Genomic DNA, 26,997 nt, shown 5'->3' with positions numbered 1-26,997 from the left:
AATGAACAGACTTTGCCATTTATATGACCACCCATGTTTGTGTGTCAGCAATCCCTTTGTGAATAAAAACCACAATTCCCATGTGCTACAAAGAGATTAGGGCACTACCTGGATCTGGAATCTTTGTTTTAAAAAAAGAACAGCTACTAGGTGGCAGTATGACCACATTTTCAGGTTGCTGTGTCGCTTCATTGCTTTCAATTCATTTCACCGTTATAAACTTTATGCCTAGTCGTTCTAATGTCCAAATATTGTTGGTGATCAGCTTGCTTGTGCAGCATATCTGCTGGAAACTCCCCACCCCCAACCAAGTCTATTCCAAGAGGAGCAACTTTACTACATTCTCCTATCCTAAGGATTTACTCATCTCTTTTATTTGATTATTTTTAGCCACAATGTAGCTAAAGTTTACCGATATCTTAAACAGAAAATCAGCTTAGCTCTGCTGGCTTTAAGGAAGTGCTTCTTTGTCAAAGTAGCTCAATATGTGCCAGCACTTTTGAAGACATAACAAGGTTCTTATGATACCACGCATACTGTACAGTTCCCAAATTTGGTTCCTGGACCCAATAAAACAACTCAATAAACTTCAGCGAACCTTTTGCAAAATACTTGCCTTACCACTATATATAGCTTCCACAGTTGTACAACTTGAACTGGGCCTTCCAAATATTTCAACATTGATCTGGAAAGCTATAGTTATCTTTAAATACAGACAGCTATATTCTGAAGAACTCCCAGTTTTCACCAGATCAGCAGCCCATCAGCGCTGTTGGTCAAAATGGAATAGAACTGTGGATATGGAAATAAACTGACTAGATTCATGGGAATCAAGGAATCTAACTGAAAGAAGATGAGCATTCCTTATAGAAAAGCTGCTTAAACAGGATAGGGACTCCCTCTAAAAAGATGCTGCACGAAAATATTCCCCACTCCATGTTGGAATTAAGTACTTTACCCAGTTTGATCCACATCACTTGCTTAATTTGCTGGCAGTTCCAAAACTGAGGCAGTTATACATGATCAAACGTTGTAATGCGCTGCCAACAGCCCAGTTGAAGGCCCATTTCTTTAAGACACCTCCAGATCTGTGCTTTTATGACTGTCCATTAGCAGTGATTGATTCATTGATTAATTTTTTAAATGAAAGTTGGGAATTCAGAGAATCTGAATTATGTTATAATGATATTCATAGAATCATAGAGTTGGAAGAGGTCTTACAGACCATCTAGTCCAATGTCCTATCCAATGCAGGAACAGCCTAAAGCATCCCTGACTTGTCCAATCACTCCTTGAATACTGCCAAGAGGAGGAACCCACCACGGCTGTACCTCTCCTGGTGTATATAAAACATAATGCATAGCATTAAGCATGTTGCTAACCCAATATCTAACTTTCAATATATTATTAGGAGTGAGTGTGGTGCAGTGGTTGGAGTGTGCAAACAGGATCTGGGAAACTCAGGTTCAAATCCTCACTCTGCTATGGAACTTTGCTGGGTGACCGTGAGCCACACACTCTCATAGGCTTTCCAACCTCCAGGTGAGGCCTGGTGATCTTCCAGAATTAGAGCTGATCTCCAGGCTACAGAGATCAGTTCCTCTGGAGAAAATGGGTGCTTTGGAGGGTGGATTCTATGGCATTATACCCTGCTGAGTTAGAGCCAAGCTACAAATGACACCTAACACAGGTTGGACACTTGTCAGCTTCCCTTAAGTTTTGATGGGAAATGTAGGCATCCTGGTCTTGCAGCTGTAATGGAGAGCCAAGCTGTAAAACCAGGACACCTACATTTCCCATCAAAACTTGAGGTAAGCTGACAAGTGTCCAACCTGCGTCAGGCATCACGTGTAGTTTGGCTCTCAGTCCCGTTACCAAATCCTGCCCTTTCCAGGCTCCACCTCCAAAATCACCAGGGATTTCCTTACCTGGTGTTGGCAACCCTATACTCTCAGCGTAACTTACTCCCAGAGTTGTTGTGAGGGCAAAATGGAGGAGAGGATAATGATGTAAAGTGCTTTGGGTTATCAGTGGAGAAAAAAGTGGGGTATAAATGAAATAAAAAAGTTTTATTCAAATGTGTATGTAAGAAAAATCCCAATGTTTCTTCCTCACAAAGTCAAAAGAAAAAAATTAAGAATGAAACTCATCCTTGTGTGATGTTAAGCCTCTTGATGTTAGTAGTGCTGTACTGGTAATTAAAAGCCCAAACAACCATTTTGCCACTGACATGTGAATTACTATACTATGGATCAAAGCAGGTATTGATAATGGGCTCTTATCTAGCATTTGTTCAAACATTACAGCTCCTGATACCTATCCAGGAATTAACCCGAACCAGATAATACCAGATAAAAAACCATACTAGAGATCAAAATATAAAATTAACATTTTTAAAATGAAAAGGACCTAACAGCTTTCAAGATAACATATAGTTTTGTAAAAACAATAAATAAGGTTAATATTAAGCTGAGGAAGGTGTTGGTCAAAAGTTTATATATAGGACAATGGAATTTGTTAATTTGGGTGCTTCACAGGTTATTCTGGGGTGCCAGAACTACCATGTGGACCCAAGCTTCTTCCTGCTCCAAAGCCCACTTCTTGCTGGGTGACCTCAGGCTAGTCACGCATGCTCAGCATAACCTACTTCACAGGGTTGTACGTATAAAATAGAGGACAGCTGAACAATGTAAACTGCTTTGGGTCCATGCTGGAGCGAAAGGCAGGGTATACCTTGACACAGTGAACTGGGCCACCTGGATCCAAGCTATAGTAACACTGACTACTGTAATGTGCTGTACATAGCTTTTCCCTTGAAATCAACCCAGAGATTTGTGGTGGTGTAAGACTAATTTTGAGGTACAGGGGCACGTAACTTTTCCACTTCCTTATTCATATCTCTTCTCAATACAAGCTTTTGGGGGGCAGTCCAAACAGAATCACTTTGGGTCAGAACCACATTTTGAATTGGGTCCAGTCCATGTCTTTTTATAAGGGACAGTCTCTGGACTGTAGGACTGTGTAATCTAGGGTAATCCAAAAATTGTTTCGAGGTGCAGAAGGCATGAAGCTGTTCCAATTCCTTATTCACATCTCTTCTCAATACAAACTTCTCAGAGGTATCCCAAATAGAATCTCTTTGTGCAAGAAACAGTGTTTGGGTTGGCACCAGCATATGTCTTCTTATAGGAGACAGTATGTGGAATGCAGGGTTGTGTGATTTGGGGCAATCCAAAAATTGTTTTGGAGCACAGCTTTCCCCCTTTCTGCTTGTGTACCCTACTTTGAAGCAGTTAACACAAGAGCTGGGCTTTGGGAGAGGACCCACCATAGGTCCACTTGGAGGGCAAAGTCCCCTGAACATGGAAGTGTATGATATATGCTCCTCCAAACTTTACTTTGGGGGGAACAGCTTTTCAATTTTCCACAAAATTTGGATTTGTGAATAAGGAACTAGGGACTGCAGATAAGGAACTGGGAACCAACTTCATCTTCATGCATATAGTGGGACAATGACATCCTGTGATTTGGATGTTACGCCTTTGTTGATACGCCCCAAGATTGCATTTGCTTTTTTTGCTGCTGCATCACACTGACTGCCCTTATTTAGCTTCCTGTCCACCTGTACCCCAAGATCTTGCTCACACACTGCTACCCAGAAGTGTATCCTTTATTCAGTCTGCATGCCTTACATTTTTGTCACCCAGGTGCAGAACCCAGCACTCACCCATGTTAAATCACATCTTATTCAAATCCTCCCACTTTTCCAGTGTGGCCAGATCTCGTTGAGCTCTATCTTCAAGGGTTTTTGTCACACCTCCTTGTGAAGAAAAAACGCTATGTTCAAGACTGTATGAGAAGCCCTTTTTGAGAGAGAGTTCAGAGGCTTCGTTGCCGAGAGAAATTCTCGCCCCCCTAGAGAGGCCTCTTCGTTTCTTGATAGCAGCAAATTGTTTTCACTTCTGTCCTTGAGATAAGATAAGCTGTTCTCGCTGGTGCCAAGCTGAACCTCCATAGCTGAACTTTTTTTGTGTGAGTTAATTGGCAATCAAATTTGCACCTGTGGATTGGGATTGTGTGCCAAGAGCTGCAAACTTGGCGCACTTCCCTTTTGCACTGGACACCTACTTCTCAGGTGATATTGGCAAGTTGTGACCAGATTGGCTGGCAGGCCTGAGGCTACTCTGGCCACAACTAGCATAAATTGGCTACTAAAAACATGGAGTCTGAGCTTGTGGTGGGTGTCAACAACAGACAACTGCCCTTGCCCCTTTGTTCTGCTTCTGGCTCGTTTTATGAGAGGGACTGAGGCTCCCATCTTTGAGATTGCTGCTCGATTTTGTGGACCTTTGACCAGGGACTCTGCTTGCTATGTCTGTGAAACCAACATGCTTTGCCTCCTAAGGAATTACTGTGGTATGTAGAGCTAACAGCTATAGATTTTTTTTTGTTCTCACATATTGTCTTGTGCTTATGATAACCTTGCACTCTGATGAATAAACATTTGTATTTTTACCCTGTGTGGGTTATTGTGACAAGCCTCAAAGCTATAAAAACTTTGCTGAACTCACCCTGTGTGTGCTCGAGAAACCACCTACCATACAAATACTTTTTTGCTGTGAACTCTACTTGCAACACCATCCTTGTAAGGTAGACTTTGCTTTGGTTAATTCCCTTATAGGCTGGGAGTGGTGTCCCTCCCCTCCTAAGCTTTGGGAAACGCTGAGGAACTGGTGGCAGATTTGCAGGGCATTTGCAGGACTTTCCTTCACTTGCCAGTTTTGTAATTTTGTGTAAACGGGTCTATAGGTCACTGCCGGCTCTTCCCCTCAGTTGGGTTGAGACGCTAGGGGCCCGTAGTCATGACACTCCTCGTTTGGTGTCATCTGCAAATTTAATGAGTAATCCCTTCACACCCTCGTCCAGATCATTTATAAAGATATTGAAAAGCACTGGGCCCAGAACGGAGCCCTGTGGCACTCCACTAAACACCTCCCTCCAATCAGACATGATGCCTCTGACAATGGCATTTTGGGTGCAGTTATCCAGCCAGTTCTCTATCCATTTAACCATGCTAGAGGTCAGTGCACAGTCCTCCAGTTTACCCATCAGAATATTATGAGGAACTTTGTTAAAAGCTTTACTGAAATCCAGATAAACTAAATCAACAGCATTCCCGCGATCCAGTAAGCCTGTCACTCAGTCATAGGAGGTTGCTCTGGCAGGACCTGTTGGAGACAAATCTGTGCTGACTTCCCTGTATCACCATTCAATTGCTGATTTGAAAAAAAAGCCTCTGGATGATAGGGAGTGTAGATGACTGCCACAGGGAGTGGACAGGGGAAATGGCTGCTGTGCAGTTAAGACCGGGACTGAAGTTTCCTACCCGCATGGCAACCATCCAAGCTTTGCTATATCTTTCCCAAACTTCACAGCAAAGCACATTTAGTAAATACTGGTGAATATCTAAAGAAATCTCAGGAGGTGGACATACCATGATGCTAAAGGAAAGCAGGGGGAAGAAAAACACTTCCCAAGAGCATCAAACCCCAGGCAAATAACCTGTGTGGAATACACAGGCAGGCAGAAAATTCAGAAGAGAACCCTGGAGATGCCATATTGAAATCTGAAAGGGGAGTTAAGCATCTGGAATCCAGAAGAAAACCTGAAGAAGTATGGGGCCAAAAATGGCAAAAACTGCCTGTGCAAAAAGGACACACAAAGAAGGTGGAGCATACAGGTTAGACAAGATGACATTGCTTTGCAGTACTGCCCTGAGTTCCCTAGGCTTCTAGCACAGAACCTTGGAAAGAGCACCCGTGCCATTTATTTTGTTACAGCAGTAAGATAAATGTTTTGTGGCATCTTATGACTGATAGTGCAATCCTAAGCAAAGTTACTCCAGTCTATGCTAATTGAAATCAATGGGCTTAGAATGGTATAACTCTGTAGACCAATGCACGCACCTGGGAGAAATGCACACATCAAATTCAGTGGGACTTTTATTCAGTAAGAACTTTTATTAAACATGATATGAAAAATAACTGGTTGAAACTTTTAAAATCCAGTACACAACTGCAAACAATGAATAATCAAACCATTGGACAGGAAATAATTTCAGAATTATGCATATAATGATTAGTGAATACGAATGAGAAAATAATGATTATAAAATGCTGTAAGGCAATCAATGTAAAGTTGCGGATTTTCCTTTGGGGATTATGCAAAGTGGTGTGGTTTTAAAAAGTAAAACTTGATTTTTCTCTCCTAAAATAACAGCAGTTTAGGAAGCTTAGACCATGTGTTATTTGAAGTCTGTACTTCTTCTCTATTTACATAAGAACTTGCTGGTTCTACAATTCTGGTCAAAGAACTTGTCCAACTTTTTAAAATGGGAGGGGAAAATCCTGGTCAATGTCAGCAGGATTCAGCAAAATAGACCTGAGATAGTGAGATTTTTCTCCTCCTAAAACTTAGTTCTAAGCTGAACCTGCCTGTTTTCTCTCTCCAGTTCTGGAATGATCATAAAAAGAAACGCAAATGTGCAATCTCCTTGCACTACAGATATTTCTGCCTTGCAGAAACTGTCTATCCTGCACCCACCCCATCCATGGGCAAAGAAATAAATTATTGTGTTGCTAGGCCAAATTGGGCAAGAGCTACTTGGGGGCACTCTTTAGCATATACATTTTTCTCTGAATTAAGAGCTCCTCAGAAAAAATCCAGAGGAGTTAGCTGTGTTAGTCTGTAGTAGCAAAATCAAAAAGAGACCAGTAGCACCTTTAAGACTAACCAATTTTATTGTAGCATAAGCTTTCGAGAATCACAGTTCTCTTCGTCAGATGCATGCGACGAAGAGAACTGTGATTCTCGAAAGCTTATGCTACAATAAAATTGGTTAGTCTTAAAGGTGCTACTGGACTCTTTTTGATTTTGCCTCAGAAAAAAGATATCTTTTAAACACTAAAAGACATCTAGGGTAAACAAAAGATTAAAAGCCAACTAAAAACATCACATATCGCCATGGTATTAACATTCTGCATGAATCAAGCTGCTCGTTGTTTTATCAGCTACATTTTCATTAAAAGTAGTTGCATCAGTAAAGATACAGAAAATGATCACAATAAATACCCACACACACATACTCAAGAGATTGATATTCTTTTCTTTAAAAAAAATGCATTTGTAAATTTAAGGGGCTCCTGGATGCCTGAACAATGCCCTCTTTCATTCAACTCCAAAATAAATTTCTGCTTGAATGCTGATGGGGAGGGGAAGGCTAGAGAAAGACAAATTCCAACACATTTGTTATCCAAGCATGTGGGTTCTCCATCACCATAGCTGCATCCCACAGTGCTCTTGAAGCAGATGAGATGAGAAAATTATGTGGAGAAAATTTATGTGAATCATTCAGGAAGTTTCCAGGTATCAATGCCTGCTAATTAGATTTGTTGGGTGGGGGTTGAGCACATAGGTTTTATAATATCTCACATAATTTCTTCATTTCATAACATACTGGAGTAATGTGGGATGCAGCCATGGTGAAAGAGCCACAGGGAACTAGCATGTATTAATCTGACCCAAATTGGACAACCAAATGTAAACAGATATGTATAATCACACTTGAAATATGGCAAGTGATCATTGGCATTTGATCATATGTTAGAGTGGATTAGCTCAGTCCCTACTTTGGGTGATCAGGCTTATTTAAACTGGAATAAGTTTTTGTTAGTTTTTAAGATGCTGATGTACTCCTGTTTAATTTTATTGCAACAGACTAACATGACTACATGTCTGGAATTATTTCTCATCATGATAACCTATACTCAGTGGGCCTGGTCTCTCACCCATCCAAATGCGTGACAGTGTTTGTGGGATTCTCTGGGACTAAAGGCACCTATGTATGGTCAAGCCCTTAGCTGCTTTATGAAGCCAGTTGTTTCACCTGTCATATAAGCTATCTCAGAGGTCTGGTATGGCTGAGGTGGGACCACAAAGTGAAAAAGAGAAACACATCAGGCCCAGAAAAAATGATAAATGACAAAAGGTATAGTTTTCAATGCTTATGTGCTAAGGAGCTAGAGCATATTCCAAGATCGGATGAGGGTATATTCAACAGCACAAGCCTGTGCCAACAGCAGGTCCAAGAATGTATCTCAGCAGATGAGGTGCTTTTTGCAAACCCAGTGATTTGGAAATGAACACCTAGCAGCTGCCCATGACCCATTGGGGTATATGATACCACAGTCGTTGTTATAACCTTTCTTTGGCTCCCCGATATCCCAAAAGCTAGAAGGAAGAACAGAGATCACAGAGAGGGTAATTACATCCCCCATACATAGTATCTCCCCCCCCCCATACATAGTATTAGATTTTTAACAGGTTGGAGCAATTATACTGGATGACAATCTTAATGTGATGTGTTAAATAAATAAATATAAGGGAAGTCAGGAAAGAATCAAAACAGGATATTGATAGAAATCAATAATAAATATCCGGCTTAATAATGGAAAAGAACTCTTAATAAATAATCTGCATACAACGATTGTACATTTTCAAATGTTTGATTCGATCACAAAAGGTAACAGCAGAAAATCAATATCCATCAGTTACAGGTGTTACAGCAGAAATAATTGTCTCTAGTATAGAATGCAGCTCTAGTACCTTTTTTTTCTTTCCTCTTTTCATGGGATTTTAGAAGTACAAAATGAATAAATTTAAGTTTTTTAAATCTTGAAGTAAATAAATTTAAGTGTACATGGTTTAAACAATGGCATCTAGAGCAAGAAGGTTAACAGATACGATTCTTTAACAGGAAACACTTCATTAAAATCAGCATTTTCAGTACATGAATAGAAGGAAAATTAGAGAAGTATATGTTCCTTGAAACTGCATGTTGCAATAATGATAAAAACTACATCTCATTTTGGTTTTCTGAGGCAAAAAGTGATCTTATGGGTCACATTTTAGTTAAAAGACTGAAAAGGAATGCTAACATTAACCTGAGTCCCTTTCTAGTCAATTTTTCGTCTAAACCTGTTTTTAAAACATGTAGATTTTATGGAAGGAAACTTCCAGTACAGACATAAATAAAGATAATATTGGACCATGCACATGTCATTTCAGAATGGGTTGTGTTTGAAAGGTAATTTATGCAGATGGAAAATTGAATATGCTGCTTTTCAAATATGTAAAAGGAAGAAATAATTTGAAAAGTTGATGTTTTTACTGAACTATATGCTAGGTATTGATAGGCAGATTATATGACTATAAAGCATGTAATATGGAGCAAATCTCTTCTTGACTAAATAAGGGCCAAAATAAGAACTCGGGGTTTTTTCCTGTCAGTTCTGGACTCATATTGCTTCAATTTATCCCCTGATTTCTGCTCGCATTTTTTTGCCTTTTGTTTTCACTTTGGGTTTTATGGTTTCTCCTGTTATTTTCGGGCTCTTTTGAGACCACTTTTACTCCAATCTTTTTCTGGAAGCCACTTTTTAGTCATTTTTTTAGTCATGCATAGTATTTCTCTCCGTTTTGTTTATCCCACCCACCTCCATCCCATTTTTCAATTATTTGACATTTATGATAATGAAACCACTCCTCCCTACCACCTTCCTCCCCACATCCCCGGTTTTGCTTCCTATCACCGATATTTGGTTGGTAGTATTGTATTAATGCATACATGCCTACTAGGTGGGGGGTGGAATTGACACAAATGGGTTGAATAAGTTAATTGTCATTTTCATATAATTGTCATAGCATTATATTGACCTGCCATTGTAACAAGACATGCAGCAGATTCTCTGAATGCCCAGCTTTCATTTAAAAAAAGCAAGTCTCTAGGCTGGTCCATTGCAGAGATATGCCTTTTCCCTTCTATCTCTGCAAAGGAAGGAGCTAGAGACTTTTTTAAAAATGCAAGCTGGGAATTCAGAGATCTGCTGCGTGTATTGTTACAGTGTTTTAGAGTATTTTTTTTTAAAAAAACTGCAAAATCCCTGGGGGCCCAGAGGAGGGGGGGTTGTCACCTCAGGTGCCAGAAAAAGCAGCACCGTTTGAAAACCTCATAGCCACTACTGCTCCAAACTCCATCCCAACAGATCTTGGTTTGCCCTGCCAATGCCGGACTCTGCTTACTAGCTCTGGGTCAGCCCAGACAGGGGCTCTCTGGTTTGGACTGCAGTGCAGGGGGGGGGGACACTTAAGTATGAGCGGCAGAGCTCCTCCCATTTTAGGTTTCCCCATGAAAAGATTTCCCCATGTGTTTATTTTGATCCCTTAAAAAAATCCTTACATTGATGTGTTATAAGCATGCACAAAAAATAACAAGGGAGAGGGTTGTTGTGACATCACTGAAGAGGCCATCAATGAAGACAACACCCTCATTTAAAAATTCTGATTATTTAAGGTACGTGCAGAACAAAATAAACTGACTCCATAAGTGTAAAAATGCAAACCGAGGTCAGATGTGCAGAGGTATTGTACCCGGTGCTTGGGGATAGACTGCTAAGAAAATCAGGAATAAGTCAGAAAAGCCCTTAATAAATCTTTGGCCTATTACATAGTCAAAGAAAAGGTAACAAAAATAATTTCACCAGTTAAGCATGAGAAAGTTTGTAGTCTGGTTTACATTAAAGAAAACCTCATTAATGAATTTGTGAACTTTTACAGAAAATTAAAAGTTCTGTCTGTTCTTTTGTTTGCATTTAGAGACCCATTAACAGTACTGCTGAAGCATAACAACTGACCAAAATCAGTTTTGGTCACTCTTTATGTAAATGACATATGGTTACTGAATCCAAAATAATCGGTGTTCTATGTAGTAAATAAATGAGTAAAGACTCAAGGCAGATTAGATTTTAATCTATATATTTTAATATCTAATTATAAGACCCAAAGAAATAAAGCAAAGCTTTTGAAGAAGAATACAGGTAATTGTATAAATAGAAATATATAAACAAAAAATGTACTCACCTGATAGTTACAAGCTTATCATCTTCATTCCATCTCCATTTCCCATCCTGTTTTATGTCAGTTGCACCCAACCAATATGTTCCTACAGCACTGATAGTATTTGCCAGAAAACCCTGGAATTAAAAAGAATCTAATGTAGAAAAAGAGGTAAATGGGCATTACACTTCTTGATGGCCATTATATTCTTGATGGACAGTTGATAGAATGCAAATACACCTTGCTACTAAACGACAACACTGAAAAACTTTTTTTGAATGCTAAAGATAAAATAATGCAAATTAAGAATATGGCACCTGTCACTCAGGGATGATACTGAGTTTCTGAGAGCTGGAAAATCATGATCTCCCTCGCCTGGCTAGCTGCCTTCAAGGACTGGGTGCAAACTTGACCATAGTCATGTTGGAACCTGTCAGGTGACCCAGGGTTCAAAGTAGGAGCCCTGCTGGTTAGATGCTGCTTTTTTACTCTCTGCCATTGCCCAACTCACTGAAAGAAGGACATTCAAGTCCAAATACAATTCCATATTCCAAAATCCGCCTGGGAAGCAGTGATCCTAGGCAGCCAATCTCATGTTCCTGCTTGATATAAAATTCTGTTGTATCTGCCACTCCCCCTCATTCTGGGCAACTCATTACTGAAGATGGCCAAAAGGTATCCCACTGCTTCTCTGACTCCTACTTCATGCTAGCGCTGGGACCTAAGGTCTTAAAGGATCCTCAATCTATGGCAATCTGAGTTTGCAGAAAGCAACATGGCTCAACAGATATCTGCAGTGAGAAATCAACAAGCAAAACCAAAAGGTGGAAGTCCCAAGAAAAGTAGTGAAAAGGATAACACATTGCAGAGGAACTGAGGAAAACAGTAACATATACTATGAATAGTTATGGTTGTGCTGTTACCAGTCAATATCACCATATCAAATTCACAGTGTCAGCCATAAATAGAAAAAAAAACAGTTCCTCAAATATTCTTGCAGGCTTTTAAAATATTTCCTTGTCTCTGCTCATTCTTGCACAGCAATTTGAATGCTACTAAAAACACAACTTTTAATTAATTATCCAAACTAATAGAACTGTTGCCTTATGAATAAGCACATGCAATAACTAGAGTTCCTAGTAGAGATGGGCACGAACCAGGAAAAAATGAACCATGCAGTTTGTGGTTCGTTGCATTTCACAAACCATGAACCACGAACTTTCACAAACCTGCTTCAGTTCGCGAACTGGTTCATTTGGTTCATGAAAACGTCACATCCAGGTCAGCAAATTGTCACTTACAGGTCAGTAGAAGGTCACTTCCTGGTCACCAGAAGGCCACTTCCGGGTCAGCAGAAGGTCTGCAGGAAGTCCATCCTCTGTTGACTAGGAAACTGATTGATCGGTGCCAGGCTGTCTGCAGTGACGAACCAAAAAATGAACCAAACAAACCAGCCTAAAGTTCATGGCAGTTCGTCAGAAATGGGCTCTGATGAACCACTGGTTTGCAAACCACAAACCGGCCCAGTTCGTGATGAAATTTGGTTCGTATTTCAGTTTGTGCCCATCTCTAGTTCCTAGCATGGCACAAAAATGTCAGTTTCAATTAGCGCTTTCACTATCACTGTGTCATTTGCTACCCAGAGTATACCTAAACTGCTAGAATCAGCTATTTAGTTCTCTGCAGACAAATGGAATAGGGTTGCTATGTGTGAAAAACTGGAGCATGGAACTAAATACCCTTGGTTTCACTGGAATAAGGTCCAATAGTTAATAATGTGCACACTGCCTGAAAAGGTCCATTGGGTTCTTGGCAGGTGAGCTTACCTGTTCTTCATCAGATTCCACAGTGACCAAATGAGCCTTCCGTTCAATACAGTCTGACAGAGAATCGCTCCAGGTTTTCATCCCAGTTGAAAAGAAATAGCAGGCATCCCCTCTGGCCTTCCACTTGTGGGGGCATGATGAATAACTGATTGAGAACTGTTTGCAGATGGATGCTGAAAAGCAAAGGTGCCATGGCACGCTATTAATTTTTTTTGTTCTACTTGGAGACTGCAGATTGCACAGAGGCAGCTGGTAATTATTTCAGGGGGGAAAGAACACGTACCACCTGCCTTCCAAAATACTGTAATGATAAGCCAATCTGACCTCTAAGGCATGTTGAACAGAGTGGCCTCCTTCTGGGGTCTCTTCCCATAAACCACCTGGGTGTAAAGTGGCTGTCTCCATTTCACACTGTCTCCATTCCAAGCTTCTCTCACTAGCCTTCCAGGCCAAGCAGCAAAGCCTATCAGGAATTAGAAAGCAAAATAGCCAACTGCCAGAACTTGCCAAGCTGGTCTCTGGCTGACTTAGTCTGCTCCATCCCCTCTCTTCTTTCTCTCTCTAAGTACCAGCAGGGCTTTTTGATTAGTGCTGGGAGTTATGCTTCTGAATTCAGCTTTGATTTCTATATGTTTTTTTTAATTCTTAATGGTGGCTTAGTTGCCATAAAACCCAGTGCAGAAAATCCGCAGTCAATAACTAAAAGTAGAGCAGATTAATTAGAAAGCGTGCTGCAAAAAAGTTCAATGTGTTTTCAGTTGTTTGTAGTTCTCTATCAGGGAAAACATTAGTCAGATGTGTGTCTTGCCAAACAAAAAAAATTTAACATCTGTATAGCTCCATTAATGTCCATGGTCACTTACAGAGTGCAAGAAGACAGATCCCCACTCTGAGAATCATACTGTAGAAAATCTGATAAAAGGGCAACAATGAAAGAGAAGGTAGGTATGTAGAAATAGGGATAAACAGGAGCTCATTCCAGGCTATTGCTTAATAAAACAGGTGGGTGTTAAAGCTTTTACAGAAAACAGTGGGAAGAGCAGTGTGCTGTAACCACAGCTTAGAAGCTCTATTAGCCTAGAAGCCTGAGTATTTGTGTTGTCAGAAATGTGTGCTGCTCCTTTAAGCAGCACTAGGAATTATGGGAATGGTAGTTCTACACTCTCCCCTAAGGAGAGCAGGTAATTTGCGATATTAACAGCTTATTTTCCTGTTAGAGGGTTAGTTTAGAGCCCTTCTCCTCCTCTTTGTTCTGTAACTTACTCCCTCAAGCAAGGATGAAAAGCCATCATGAATTCACCACTTGTCTACGAATAAATCTAGATCAATAAAGATGTACCTGGCCTCTGGTTTGAACCATGTCTTGTTTACTGGCTCGAACTGTAAGTACGGATCCCTTTAAAATCTGGGTTTAAAGGAGGACAGCACGTTGAAGCTATCTGGGAGCCCCCCTTTCAGCCGCTCCCGGAATAAGCAGGCTAAATGACACAATTTATTTTTTAATGAGACGAGTTGAGAATCCTAACCTGACTGAATTTCTCGCAGCCACACTGCAGCTGCGGAGAACTTACTTGATTCAGATCAGGGCCATGGTGCCAGTGAAGGAAAGCTCTCTGCCTTCTCCACTGTGTCCTTTTTCTGAGCTGAAATGGCCCCCTAGGGAGCACTTTTTGTTTCGTTGTGGGATTGCACATGCACTAAGTACTGCTATGAAAATTGTTTACTACATGGCTAAGGAGTTCAGCAATGGAATAGATTGTCGTGTAAAACGGGACTGGAAAATCATCTCTCAGGAATGTTGCACTGTTAGTCTACTTCAGACAAGGCTAGGTGACCGAGTTCCTTTAGGTCTGTGACTCCATTCAGTTGCAGTTGTGTGTTCATCCAACTGTTACCTTTCTTAAGATCCCTTATCTTTTTACAGACACACACACACACATAAGCAGTCAGATACTAGGCTTGTGCATGCCTATGAAAGCCAGCTGCTTGTTGCCTGCTTTTTAGCCTCTCTTGACATTTTTGGCTATCACAGTTGGAACTTGCTATAAACATATGGGGTTGAGAAACATTTTTTTCTATGGAAAGTCCCTGACTAGTTTTGGGTTGCTTTAAGTGGTAAACAAGTCCAAGACAGCTGTCCTGAGGAACAACAGTTGACTGGAACCACATGGACCCCATATAACAAAAAGAGAAATCTGCCAATAATTGGGCAATACCGTGTCTCACATAAGGAGATTAGGACATTTTGGAGTAGAGGAGGAGGGGTTTCCAGCTAATGGAAGTATGGTTGATCATGTATTTGCAGTATAAACACGTATATACTGTGTGAACAGGAGAAATGAAGGAGGTGATACAGATAGTGCGATACATTGGCTGAACATGATCCGTTGACCCAATAACTGGAAGATATACAGGTAATCAGAACTTTCTAGAATGTCCTAGAAGGTATCAACATACTTACCAATAAGGTAGGATCTGTTCAGTAATTGATACTTGTGTGTGACAAAGTAGGATATGTGACAGGTTACACTCTAGGAGGGAATTCTCTTTCTCTCTGTACCTGTCTCTGTATTTCTATCTTGTCAATTCTATTCTTCTTCTATTCTCCTTTGCTTCTCTCTTCCTCTCTCTTGCTGCACAGTAAAAAATTCCCTGGAGTTCTTCCAAGTTTCTAAGCTCAGAATAGAAACTTGAGACAACATTTAATCCATGGGGAAATAATTCCTGGGTCACTACATTTCATTCCTAACTGCTAGCACACCCCATTCTGCCCTACTCTACTTTTCCTTCCCCTTATTTTGGATTAGGGAAAGGTAAAACCTGTCCGCCTGTTGGATTACTTGCAACTGCTCAGAACACAGTCTAGACAAAATCTGATCCTTCCTTCCCTTCACTACTAAACTGTTCAGCAGGAGAGGTCTCCAGGCTGGAGAGGTGTCCCAGCAATTTTCTTCTAATACTTCTGTTTCTGAAGCTTTCTGGAAATTCCTGGTGTGTGTGGGTGGAGACTGAACTCCAAGGTGATTGTCACAGGAAACAATTCAAATACAGAACCACCCCAGTGTTCTCTCACCGGTGATGCCCTGAAGTTCAACGAAGTCGTTTCTTAGAGATTTTTGGATAATTTCTTGCTTTGTTCTTATATCATCCAGGTCCTTCAGCACTAAAAGACAAATCAAAAATTTCACAGACACTTGTGGGTTAGGGAAGGCTGCTGCTGCTGCACAGGCGTTGAGCCGACAGGGCAAAGGACTCCTACTATCAATATCAACAATAGCGTGAAACATGCAGAACTTTTGATGCTTATTCACATCTAAGAAAGTTTTAAAGTGTCCGAATCAGATCACATTTTGCTGGAAAAGAAATCTCTTGCTTTCATGAAGTCTAAGATGCATGAATGGCGCAAATCAGCCTTCATATGATGGAATCTGGCTACTGATAGTGAAACATTTTACTACACTGGAAATAATGGAGTGTCATACTTCACTCTGACATTGCTTTGACACTGCCTGCTTTTGACCCTGTGGTATCAACATTACCCCTTTACTTACCAATGTCACAGTGGTTTGTATTAGCACAGTCATTATTGTTAGGTTCCACATCAATAAACTTAGTTGACTTCATTCTTCTTCAGATCACATGTATGATTGCATGGATTGCATAAACATTTTATGCACAGTCTCATAATCAGATCAGTAGATGTGAGTGTAATGGTGATATGCAGCTTGAAAGGGCTGAAACATTTCATGCCACCCTCATCCATATCAGTTTCTTTTTCAAGAGAATTAAAGGGATGTATGTATGAAAAAGCCATAGTGCTTACCAGTCATCGTCATCTCGGAGTGGTTAAAGTGTAGTTCTCTTAATTCCTCTGAAATTGCTGAGTCTAAAAAGAAAAAAGGATGAAGAGGGGACTTTCCAGCTCCTCATTCTTCTGTTAAAATAAACTTTGCTTGACCCACAGTCACCTTGTGGATCCTCGCTTGGCCTTCATTACTATGCTGACTAAAACTGAGACAGGGGTCTTGTTGTCAGACCATACTAGTAACTATGACAGTGGCAGATACTCCTTGTAGGCCAGCTATGTCATCAGGGTCTGTTATCCCCAATTCCCTTTATAAGACTGAGAGCCAAGCTACAAATGACACCTGACACAGGCTGGACACCTGTCAGCTTCCCTCAAGTTTTGATGGGAAATGTAGGCATCCTGGTCTTGCAGCTGTAATGGAGAGCCAAGCTGTAAAACCAGGACGCCTACATTTCCCATCAAAACTTGAGGTAAGCTGACAAGTGTCCAACCTGTGTAAAGCGTCACTTGTAGCTTGGCTCTGACTTGGAAAAAACATCTGATCATTGAAGCTGTCAGATTTGAAGTTTAAAAAAATATTAAAGAAAATGTTACAGGAAGTCCAAATTTTTAAGTGCGGTTTAGAAACAGATGCTAAATTATTAATTTTTCCATCTTTTTCATTCTCAGGACAAACATGGCAACAATTTCTCTAGTCAGTCTACAAGAATTCTGACTTTCTTTCCCTTAAGGTCAGAGGCACTTTGCGGAAGGCCTGATCCTATTTGGCCTCTGGAGTTCTGGCCTACTCCAAAGCAGAACAGCAACCACAGTGTGCCCGGGAAAAGGATGAATCCCATGATGCAATTGGAGAAATACCAGACATTTAGAGACCCAACCCCAGTGGCCATCCAGTACAAATTTCCCTGTAATACTGTCTTAAGTATACTAAAGCCTAATTTCCATCATATGAATATACCAGTTTTGTCTCAGTTTCGCTGGTGGGGTACACTTACACTTCACCAAGAACAGGAAGATGAGAACAGCCAACATCACAAAGCATGTGGCTAACATCCCATAAAGAATGAATACATGCTTTCTTCTACCGTCTTTCCTTTGTGCAGCTTGACATGTGGAATTAGCTGTGGAAGAGAAATCATTACAGTGGAAATCATTCACTGTAATGAAGACATTTCTTAGAATTAATAGATCAGGAAATTCCCTTTACAAATGAATAACAACAGCCAGGCCTGAGTGCATCAGGAGGGTCTCAAACTCAGGCATGTGCAGACATGCATGCATGCTCAAGACAAGGCTCTTAGGCTCTATTTTGAGACAGAGAGAAGATATCGGTTGTTTTGTGCGCTTTTTAGATCAACCCATTTGAAAAAAGAAATGGGACAAATACAAAAAGCTGAAGGCTTTCCCCCGCCAGTTCCCTGCTCCATCATGTGTAAAGAGGCTCACAAATTTATATCTTTTTATCCTAAAAAATATTATAGCTGAAGGTAGTAAGCTAAGGGCAAACTGCACATGATGAGAGAGTTCTGCAATTAAAACCTCTCACTTTTCTTTTTTAAAGCAACCCACAACACAGCTGCCTTGAAGATTCAGTTGCTGGGAATGGGAAAGGGATGTATATAGAAAACAAAAACTGCAAATAAATAAATGCCTCTTCCTGGATTTAAATAGCCATAGATAGCTTCAAGTACAGGACTCCCTCTCCAGAGATGTATCCCTGATTTTTAAAGCAGTCATGTGAGCCTGCTAATTTGCTTCAAAAAAGCAATGTAACAGATTCTAATCACAGAATTCTTGTGTCACATACAGCTTGGCTAAAGTTAAATATACTGTGAGTTACAGAAAATATAATAAACATATTTGATGACAAATCTGAAAGGTAGCTAGTGAAATTAACAGATCCAACAATTATTGGTCTAAAAGTGAGGACTTGCTGTGGTTTCCTTTTCTTTGGGATGATTCTTCTTCAGATCCACAAGATTGCTAGGTAAAGACCAGTTCTACCCACATTGGCTGGCCGCCCTTCTTTCTCCTCCTCCAACCCATTCATTCTCCCTCTTTCCTGCTCAGATCTCCAGTGATAATAGAATTAATCCTTGCAAGAGAGAGGACCCTTTAGACTGAAACATGTTACTGTACATTTAAAGATAAACCCAGACAAGAAGCCCAACTCTTAGGAAGAATAGGAAGTAGCTTCTTGCCATGAACGCCATTACACAGTTTTTCAATAAGGAAATGTTTTGATTACATCTATTTATATTTATATTAATATTCTCCATATAGTAGCGACTTTGAAACATTACACCTTTCTGGAGAAGAATGTGTGTCAGTCTGCACATATCCAGTGTAGCAGGGAGCCATTCACAGTCCCACTCACTATTCCCATCCTAGTCAGAGAAATATAAAATTAAACAGAGCTATGACCAGCCATTCCATCCATGAGTCTGGCTCATTTGAACACACTGAATGTTGTGTATGACATGGAAACCTGCAGAGATCAATGTCCTTGATAAGCCACCATTGTGTTGGTTGGTAGGCTTTATGTGTGCTCTCGTCACTTACATGATATGCCAACCCAGCTTCTGAAGATGAGTCAGGCCCTGAGAAGAAAAGCCAGGCACAATCCCACCACCTCACCACAAAGTGGTTATACCCACTGGTGCCAATGTAAGAAGGTGATTATAGTCTCAGTAGGAAAGAACAGAAAGAAGGATTTCAAATCTTCTGGCCCAGCCTCTCCAAGGCTTTCTGATTAGCTCATACATTTCACATGCTATAATATGTTCCCCTGTTAATAACAATTCAGTTGTACTGCTTGATAAAACTCTACTTGCATCAACGAACAATCCTCTGGTCCATGTGCAGAAAACAAGAGAAGACGCTTTGATCACATCTGTACCTTTCTGCATTTCCATGCCTTTTTCTCCTTTCTCAGTTGAAGAGTTCTTCTGAATTTGAGGATCCATCTCAGTTACAAAACCTGTATCGTCATAAACTTGCTCATCAGCCCAACTGCTCGGTGAATCTAAATCCAAGAAAAGAATTGACCCCACCACAGTAACTGGAACTGATTCACACATCTATATGAACTATTATAATGTTTTTATTATCTCCTTCTGAGTCAAACTACAGAAAGCCAAATATCACTCCATTGCATATGAATGTCAGCAAAGCTGGCTTTATATTGCCAGCTGGTGAAGACCACTCATGGTGGGGGGGGGGGGGGGCAGGCACACAGCAAGTGGGAGGGTTTTCTTTTCCCTCTCTAATTATCCTGGCTGTCCTGACTTCAAGGACTGCCCCTCAGAGTGAGGGAGAAAAACCTGTGAGTCCATTCCAAGATACTTCCTTATCCCAAGAGGCTGCCACCCAAGGTTCCAAAGTTGTGCCCCAGAATACCTTGCATGCAAAGCACATGAGCTATACTTCATGAAAGCACTTCATTGCATGTACATCATAAATGTACCTCTCAAATGTTCGTGCTACTTCATTGGCGTCCCCAAGCAAATAATGGCATGAATGATAGATAGAAATTGTCTCCGTACTGTGTACAATATCCTTTTTAAAGGCCCAAACCATGAATTCTGGACCTTTGGAGAGATCAGCAATAGCTGTTATATTGCTAGGATCTGCCCTGTGGTGGTGGATATATATTAGGCAGCATTTGATTAAGATTAAATTGACCTTATTCTTTCTTTCTAATGTGGCCTATTGAAAGTTACTGATGCTAAGCTTCAAGCAAAATGATCCTAAAATATGGGTGGTCTCTACAAGAGCCACACAAGTTATGTCAAAGTCATAGGCAACATTTATGATAAAGATTCATGGTTTCAGTCATTTCCCCTTGATTTGTTTTAAAAAGGAGGGCTATGTAATGTTGAAACTGAAAGTCCAGCTAGACTTGCAGGTTTTTAAAGAGTTGGGTCTAGGTTGCCCAGACCCAACTTGGGTTCCCTGCAGCCACACAGCAGCTAGGAGACTGGCTGTTAAAAAATAAAGGAGAGCCCAAATAGCCTCAGAATGTCTCCATGGGGGACTCTTCTCTCCCCCCTAAGCTATTTTCCTGTGTCAAAATAGCACAGGAGGGAGGTTTTTCCCGTTTTCCTGCTTCACACGCTTCCATGTAGAAGCATCCTGAGGTTGTTTGGGCTCTCCTTTGTTTTTTAACAGCCATTCACCAAAGCTGCTGTGTGGGTGCAGGAAACCAACTTGGGTCTGGGAAACCCAGGCCCAACTCTTTAAAAACCTGCACATCTAGCTTGACCCTGATCTTCATTGTTTGCACAGAGAACTACGTTGTAATATCATGTTTAACTGTTCCTGAGTTGGAGAAAAGGAAGGAAGTAGCTGTACTAACTCACCTGTTTCTGGAGGAAGGGAGGGTGCTGATGGACCTGCAAATACGTAAATCCCTGTAGATATGAAGTAAGAAAAAGTGCTTAGGGAATTGATATTTTTGCAAATGTTGACGTAAAACCAACATAGGATGAATGACAGCAATGAGCAAAACCAATGAAGATGGAAGAGGGTGTGCTCTGATCCCCCTCCTGCAGCAGCATTTATGATCATAGGCAGCCCCACTGTACCTAGCACCAACTCAGGCATGCCTGTTTCAGCACATGATACACCCACGCATGCACCCTGCCGCCCAATCTCAGTTGTCAAGCAATTGGTCCTAGGCTTTCATCTGGTATGTGTATTGTATAAGTCGTTGGACAGGCAGTTGACACATGCTGATGGCAAAACAGCCTGCACAAGCATTTCTCTTCTGCCAGGCAGATGAGGAATTTACCCAGGTGGCCCAGGTCGCAAGTTAATGAGAAGTTCACAATCTCCAGTCTTATTCCACCAACCCCCATAGAAATAAGAAACCTTCACTGCTTTCCACCACTAGATGCTTGTATAGATATGCCAGTATAATCCTTCTGGAAACTCTTCTTCATATTCTTTGGCTCTTCCAAACCTGTTCCTCAAATAAAGAACTGCATGCTTTTCCTTTGTTCCTTCTTAAGCGTGTGGCCAGTTTAGGCTTTTTAGTGAGGCAAAAAAAAACCCCACCTTTATTTGTAATGAAAGCCACTGATGACAAAAAGGAAAGAAAATATTGTGAGCAAGAAAATGTCTAATAACTAATGGCAAAGGATAAAGGAAAAAAGAGTAATAAAGGCAATCTTCTTACTAGAATTAAAATGTGTATCTCTGGCTGCCTCTCCATGGATGCTTTGTTCCACCTTTGCTTCCAAACTCGAGCACTTTTTCAACGTCATCCACTAAAGATCTGCTTTCCATGTTTTTCCTGCTTTGTTCTCATCTTTTTTGAAAGAACAAAGTCCAAACACTTTTGCACATGTTTGGAGAGGAAAGTGCACATATTTAAAGGTTCTGTCCACATTGGCACCATTTTCCCTCTGCCAGCCCCTAGCAGCCACCTTTCCCATGCTGTGCCACCACAATACAGCTTTTGAGGGCTTTAAAAAAACAGTAATTGCTATTGTGCTATAGTGCAATAATGTTATAGTAATCTATCACTACAATCTAATTGTTCCTCTGAATTCCAGGATTTCACTTTTTAAGTGTTTCTAACCCAATTTGTTGTAGAGATTTAAGGGGAAAGATACAGGTTTTGTCCAGCTTGACTGGAAACGAATGGGGAAAGGGAGCTGCAATGGAGCAAGAACTCATTGAACAAATGATTGTGTAGACTCTATATTCACAGTCATAATGAAAGCAACACAGAAAATTGTCACCATTTGCTGTGAAATAATCTTAAAGGTACCAAAACGGCTTCTGCCGGGGGTGTGGGGGTGTGGCAATTTCTCAGGTTGATCTTGTTGCTGCTGCAAAAGCAGAAATATTTACATGACTGACTGACTGACCTCTCCTTTCCACACACACTGTTACTATCTTGTATTTTCCCTTGAAATTATAACAGCACAAGGAGATTAGTTTCAATTGGCAAAGTCAAGGGGAGTTGCAAGAGTTACTCTCCCACTGCGCCTCTTTGCCCCAATCCAAATCAGGGCTCCACATGGCTATTTTTGTTTGAAAAATATTGCAGAGATCTGATCACAGACCTCTCAGTATTTCGTCAAGTAATACCCTAAAAATACATGCTTATTATTTATTTATTTAATTGATTTTTATTTAATTTGATTTCTATTCTGCTGTCTCCACAAGCGGAGTCAGAGCAGATCACAACATTGTAAAATGTACAATAAACATAATGAAATTTTGCAGCAATATAAACATTAGTAACACAAATTATAAAACAGCCACGCACATTTGAGGTTGAGCATATGAAACTTCCTTATATTGTTAGACCAACAATTCATTTAGCCTATCTATTGTGAATGGCAACATCTCCCTGGGTCCCAGGCAAGGATCTTTCTCAGGGCCAAATTAGATGAGACACTGGAAGATCCCTAATGGATTATCCAGGGCTTTTTTTCCTTTAAAGTCAAATGCACTGTTTCCCAAATAAGCCTCCCCCTTTCAACATTTTCCCAGCCTGAAATAGTACTTTGGACCCTCTATTTTCTTGTTGGGGCAAGCATATAGTGTTGGGGGGACCTCAGCGCCTGACCTTTAAAGGTAATTCCTATAGGCTACTGCTAAGGGTGATAAGAGGCTTGTTATATCAGGGCCCTCACGACTGATCTGCAGAACCCTCAAAAGCTTGCTGTGGCCAGTTTGCTAGGACGATTGTACAACAGGGTTGCTAATAGGTCTACACACAAAAAAAATTTCCTGTCCTTCTAAAATAGGGTTAATGGAATATTATTTAGCAGGACATTTTTCTCCATGCCTGTTGGCAACCTTACTGTGCAGATAAAATTGCTCACATTAGCTATCCTGCAGCAGTAGTCCCCATGAGTGAAGCCGCATGAGGAGCAAAGCACCCAGGAGCAGTTCAAAATATAGTACAAAGGGGCTCTGTATTCCAGGCTCTTTGGCCTGACAATGAACCCTGCCAGAGAAAAAATCCCCTAGAGCCATGAGATACAGCAGGTCTTCTTAAAAAGGAGGCAAGGCCCCTGGGATATAAGATGTTCAAATCCTAAATGCGGCTGCTACATTTTTATAGGTTTGAAAGCTGTTTTAGTTGATGTTGATTTGCTTTTAATGTGGGTGTTGTTTGCTGGGAGGGGAGGAGAAGGTCGCCAACTTCCAGGTGGTGGCTGGAGATCACCTGGAATTACAACTGATCTCCAGCCAGGCCACAGAGATCAGTTCCCCTGGAGACAATTGCTCCTTTGGAAGGCTGACACTATGGCAGTATACCGTTGAAGTCCCTCACCTCCCCAAACTCTGCCCTCCTCAGGCTTCACCCCCACCCCCCGCCCCTAAATCTCCAGGAATTTCCCAGGCTGGGGCTGGCACTCCTAGATGGGATTACGATTTTGATATTTTTACTGTGGTTTTTTTATAGCAATTTTAACATTTATTGCATTTCTTGTTTGTTTTTTAATGTTGTGAGCTGCCCCAAAGCTTTCAGACTAAGGGTCATTTAGGAGTGAAAGTAGCTGTAACAGGCAAGTACAGAGTATCGATAAGCAAGTGACAGAAGCAGTACCTCCCATCTGGTGCTTTGAGCCGCCACCACCTCCCCAACCCAGAAACAATATGGCTAAAATGTTTAACTTATTTTCACCTGTGGGGGCAGGGTGTAAGAAAGTGTTCAATATATAATAAATCTATATTCATTTTGCTACAGTTACATTTATAACATATATGTTTTCTGATTACTTCTGCTGAAATGTTAATTTTATGGTGGTTTTGCTTGTTTGTCATAGCTATTCTGCTTTTCTGATTTTAATTTTCTGCTTTAAATTGTGTGGCAGAGTTTGAAAAAAAACTAATGCGTATTTAGCATAGAAAGGAAATATTTTCTTTGTTAAAAACAAAAAGTGACCATTGGGAAAATGCATTAAACCATGCTCACAGACATCACAGATCAATTTTTCTTTCATTCTTTAATAGTGCAAGGCTAAGCAGAGTTACTCCCATCTAAGCCCATTGACTTCAGGCTTAGATGGGAGTAACTTTGTTTAGGATTGCCTGGTTAATATTATTGACATCTGTCAAAAAAATTCTTTAACTAATTCAAACAACGTTATCCCAACTATACACCATAACCTAACCCTCTCTGATAAGACAGCCTCAGTTCTTCCTTCAAAAAGAATTTTTAAAAATAAAGTAGATAAAAAAGCAATCTGGTCAATTATATCTTCATTTTTATTGTACCCAGGATAGATTTTGTAGCTGCCAAAGCCATCATTCCAGACGTCCTGTTATCTATCCACCTAACCCAAACAGCAATTTCACGATCATTCACCAGCCTACAGTTTTTTTCCTGCCACCATCTCCTCACACCTCAAACAAAACCACCACCTTCTATCCCCTCCCAAGACTTACCAGCTGCCTGTGCTGGACTCTAAAGTGAAGAGAAAATGGATGGGTGGCTGGCCAGCAGCTGAGCTGACTGATCTCTGAGGAAGGAGAAGGCCGGGAGCCAGCTCTGTCTCTGAGGGAGGACCTTTAGCAGAGTTCAAGCCAAGTGGGAAAGTACACTTAAAGGGCTTGGAACTGCTGCAAGCCCATTACCAAACTGCATTGCCTCTCGGTTATGAAAGATCATACTTAAGGATATGTTTATAGAAATTTATTTGTCTGTAAGGAATGCCCAAATCTTGGGGAATTTATTGAATGTGTATAGCTTTAAAAAAGGCTACAAGAACTAGTTTCTGTTTCTCATCAAGGCCTGTGTGGGAGGGGGCTGTCTCTTTTGTTTTTGAGCTGTTCTCTCTGTCTTTTTGGGTTCTCCAACAGTAAGTGTATGCTGCTTGGTTTGAAGCAACAAAAAGACCTTTCTTAAAGCTACCATAGTCTGCTACGTATGCAGAGAGGGATACTTTGCAACCAGGGTATGCAAGCCCTACCTGGCCACCATCCCACAAAGAATACCAGAGGAGGCAAAGAGATGGAGAAGCAGTATAAAAGCATATGGAACAAGCCAGTGGCATTCTGCAGACCGCTGCTGCTGGCCCGGATGCTCTTCCAGAACAGAGTTTCTAGGCCTGAAAAGCTGGAGTCTGGGACGGGAAACCAGATGTCTTATTCTACATTTCCTGCTGACTAGTTAGGGTGGCAAAAAACTCCTTAATTTCATGACATAAAATAAAATATTTCAGTACATTAAGAGTTTCTGGGAGAAATGTCATCTTTACCCCCCCTCTCTCTGCAGATACCCAGGTACATGGCACTTGGAGCATACAGGATTATATTTCCCAGCAGGCTCCTCTATGGCAGAATCGCTTTTCCAGATATTTTTCAAAAATCTATCCTTTTTCTCCGCCCTTGAAGTATTTTTCCCTCTCCTCCCAAAGTGTTTTCCTTGCCCTCCTAAAGATTTAAGTCAGGAAGAGCTATTCTACTTTCCTCTGAACGTTGCTCTTACCGTCCCCAAATCTACCCAGAGAACATGAACATTGGAAGGTGCCAGTTGCCCTGAAGGTTTGTACCAACAGAATTGTTTCTGAAGATACAACTTCATGGTTCTGATTTGGAGAACTCAACCCCCTTTGCAAGCACACAGAGGCAATTTGCACTGATCCTTACTGAAGAGAGACCTCAAAGGGGTGGGTATGGTTGAAGGAGGTGGCTGTACCCATGCCCTGTTTCTATCTATCCTCTCTCTCTTTTTTTATTCCAGGCATGCTGAAAAAGAAGAACGGTGATTGTTAGGGATAGAAGCGAGAGGCTTGAGCCCATGGCCACTCACCTGGTATGGATGTTCTGATGAGTGCCTTGTGGTGAAGCAGCAAAAGCAGAGATAACTGTGCATCTGCAGCAAATGAGCATAAGCGTAGGACCGAAGTTGCACTGTAACTCTGTTTTGCAACTCTCTTACGCTGTCCAGTAGTTCTTCCCTTTCTTAAAGAAACTTCTTCTTAGAATTGCTATTATTGCACATGACGTTTTCTTTGGTGACTAAGTGGGGCACTTTTGGCATACTGGAGTCTCCCGCAAACTCTACCAACACCCATCAACCAGGGAGTGGTGCCTGGTAACACATGAGAGCGGCGCACACAGACACAGTCAACTATCACTTGCCAAAGTGACCATGGCCCCCTTACATTATGCTCCCCCCCTCTCAGGTAGGGTGCCAGCTGACAAGGAAGAAAGACCCACCAACATAGCAACCTCAGTGGAGACTGATGGGCTTCAGGGTGCTCCATGGATTTGTGCCTGAGCACATGCAACAGCACCTTCAACAAAGCATTGTCAAGCCCCCCCCCCCCACCACCATGGTCCATTGAGGAAGGGTGCCTATGTATTAAACAGGAGGTATGTCCTTGAGTCAGGGGTGGAGGCTGTCAAAAGGCAAAGCCAACCTGACAATGGTCTGCC

At 41.1% G+C, this 26,997-nt stretch overlaps 1 protein-coding gene across 1 annotated transcript; it reads right to left on the bottom strand.

The window, feature by feature from the left end:
• Positions 1–6,902: 6,902 nt before the first annotated feature.
• On the bottom strand, positions 6,903–26,498 carry LOC129329054 (C-type lectin domain family 17, member A-like). The gene is made up of 9 exons (XM_054978452.1): positions 26,369–26,498; positions 20,949–20,999; positions 19,487–19,612; positions 17,583–17,708; positions 16,603–16,665; positions 15,853–15,942; positions 12,780–12,952; positions 10,978–11,090; positions 6,903–8,289 (listed from the first exon to the last, which is right to left on the bottom strand). Exons 3-9 carry the CDS (start codon positions 19,551–19,553, stop codon positions 8,157–8,159), a joined length of 765 nt encoding a protein of 254 aa, XP_054834427.1. The 5' UTR covers positions 19,554–19,612; positions 20,949–20,999; positions 26,369–26,498; the 3' UTR covers positions 6,903–8,156.
• Positions 26,499–26,997: the final 499 nt, after the last annotated feature.

Source organism: Eublepharis macularius, chromosome 4 (assembly GCF_028583425.1).
Source record: "Eublepharis macularius isolate TG4126 chromosome 4, MPM_Emac_v1.0, whole genome shotgun sequence".
NCBI lineage: Eukaryota > Metazoa > Chordata > Lepidosauria > Squamata > Eublepharidae > Eublepharis > Eublepharis macularius.
The sequence above is the reverse complement of the archived record's forward strand: the minus strand, read 5'-3'. Positions and strand labels throughout refer to the sequence as shown.

Coding starts and splice junctions, on each gene's coding strand:
- LOC129329054 (XM_054978452.1), bottom strand. CDS start 19,553: ATGGATCCTCAAATTCAGAAGAACTCTTCAACTGAGAAAGGAGAAAAA. Junction 17,709..19,486: donor AGGCATGGAAATGCAGAAAG/GTACAGATGTGA, acceptor TCTCTTCCACAG/CTAATTCCACATGTCAAGCT. Junction 16,666..17,582: donor CTTCCTGTTCTTGGTGAAGT/GTAAGTGTACCC, acceptor TTTTCTTTTTAG/ACTCAGCAATTTCAGAGGAA.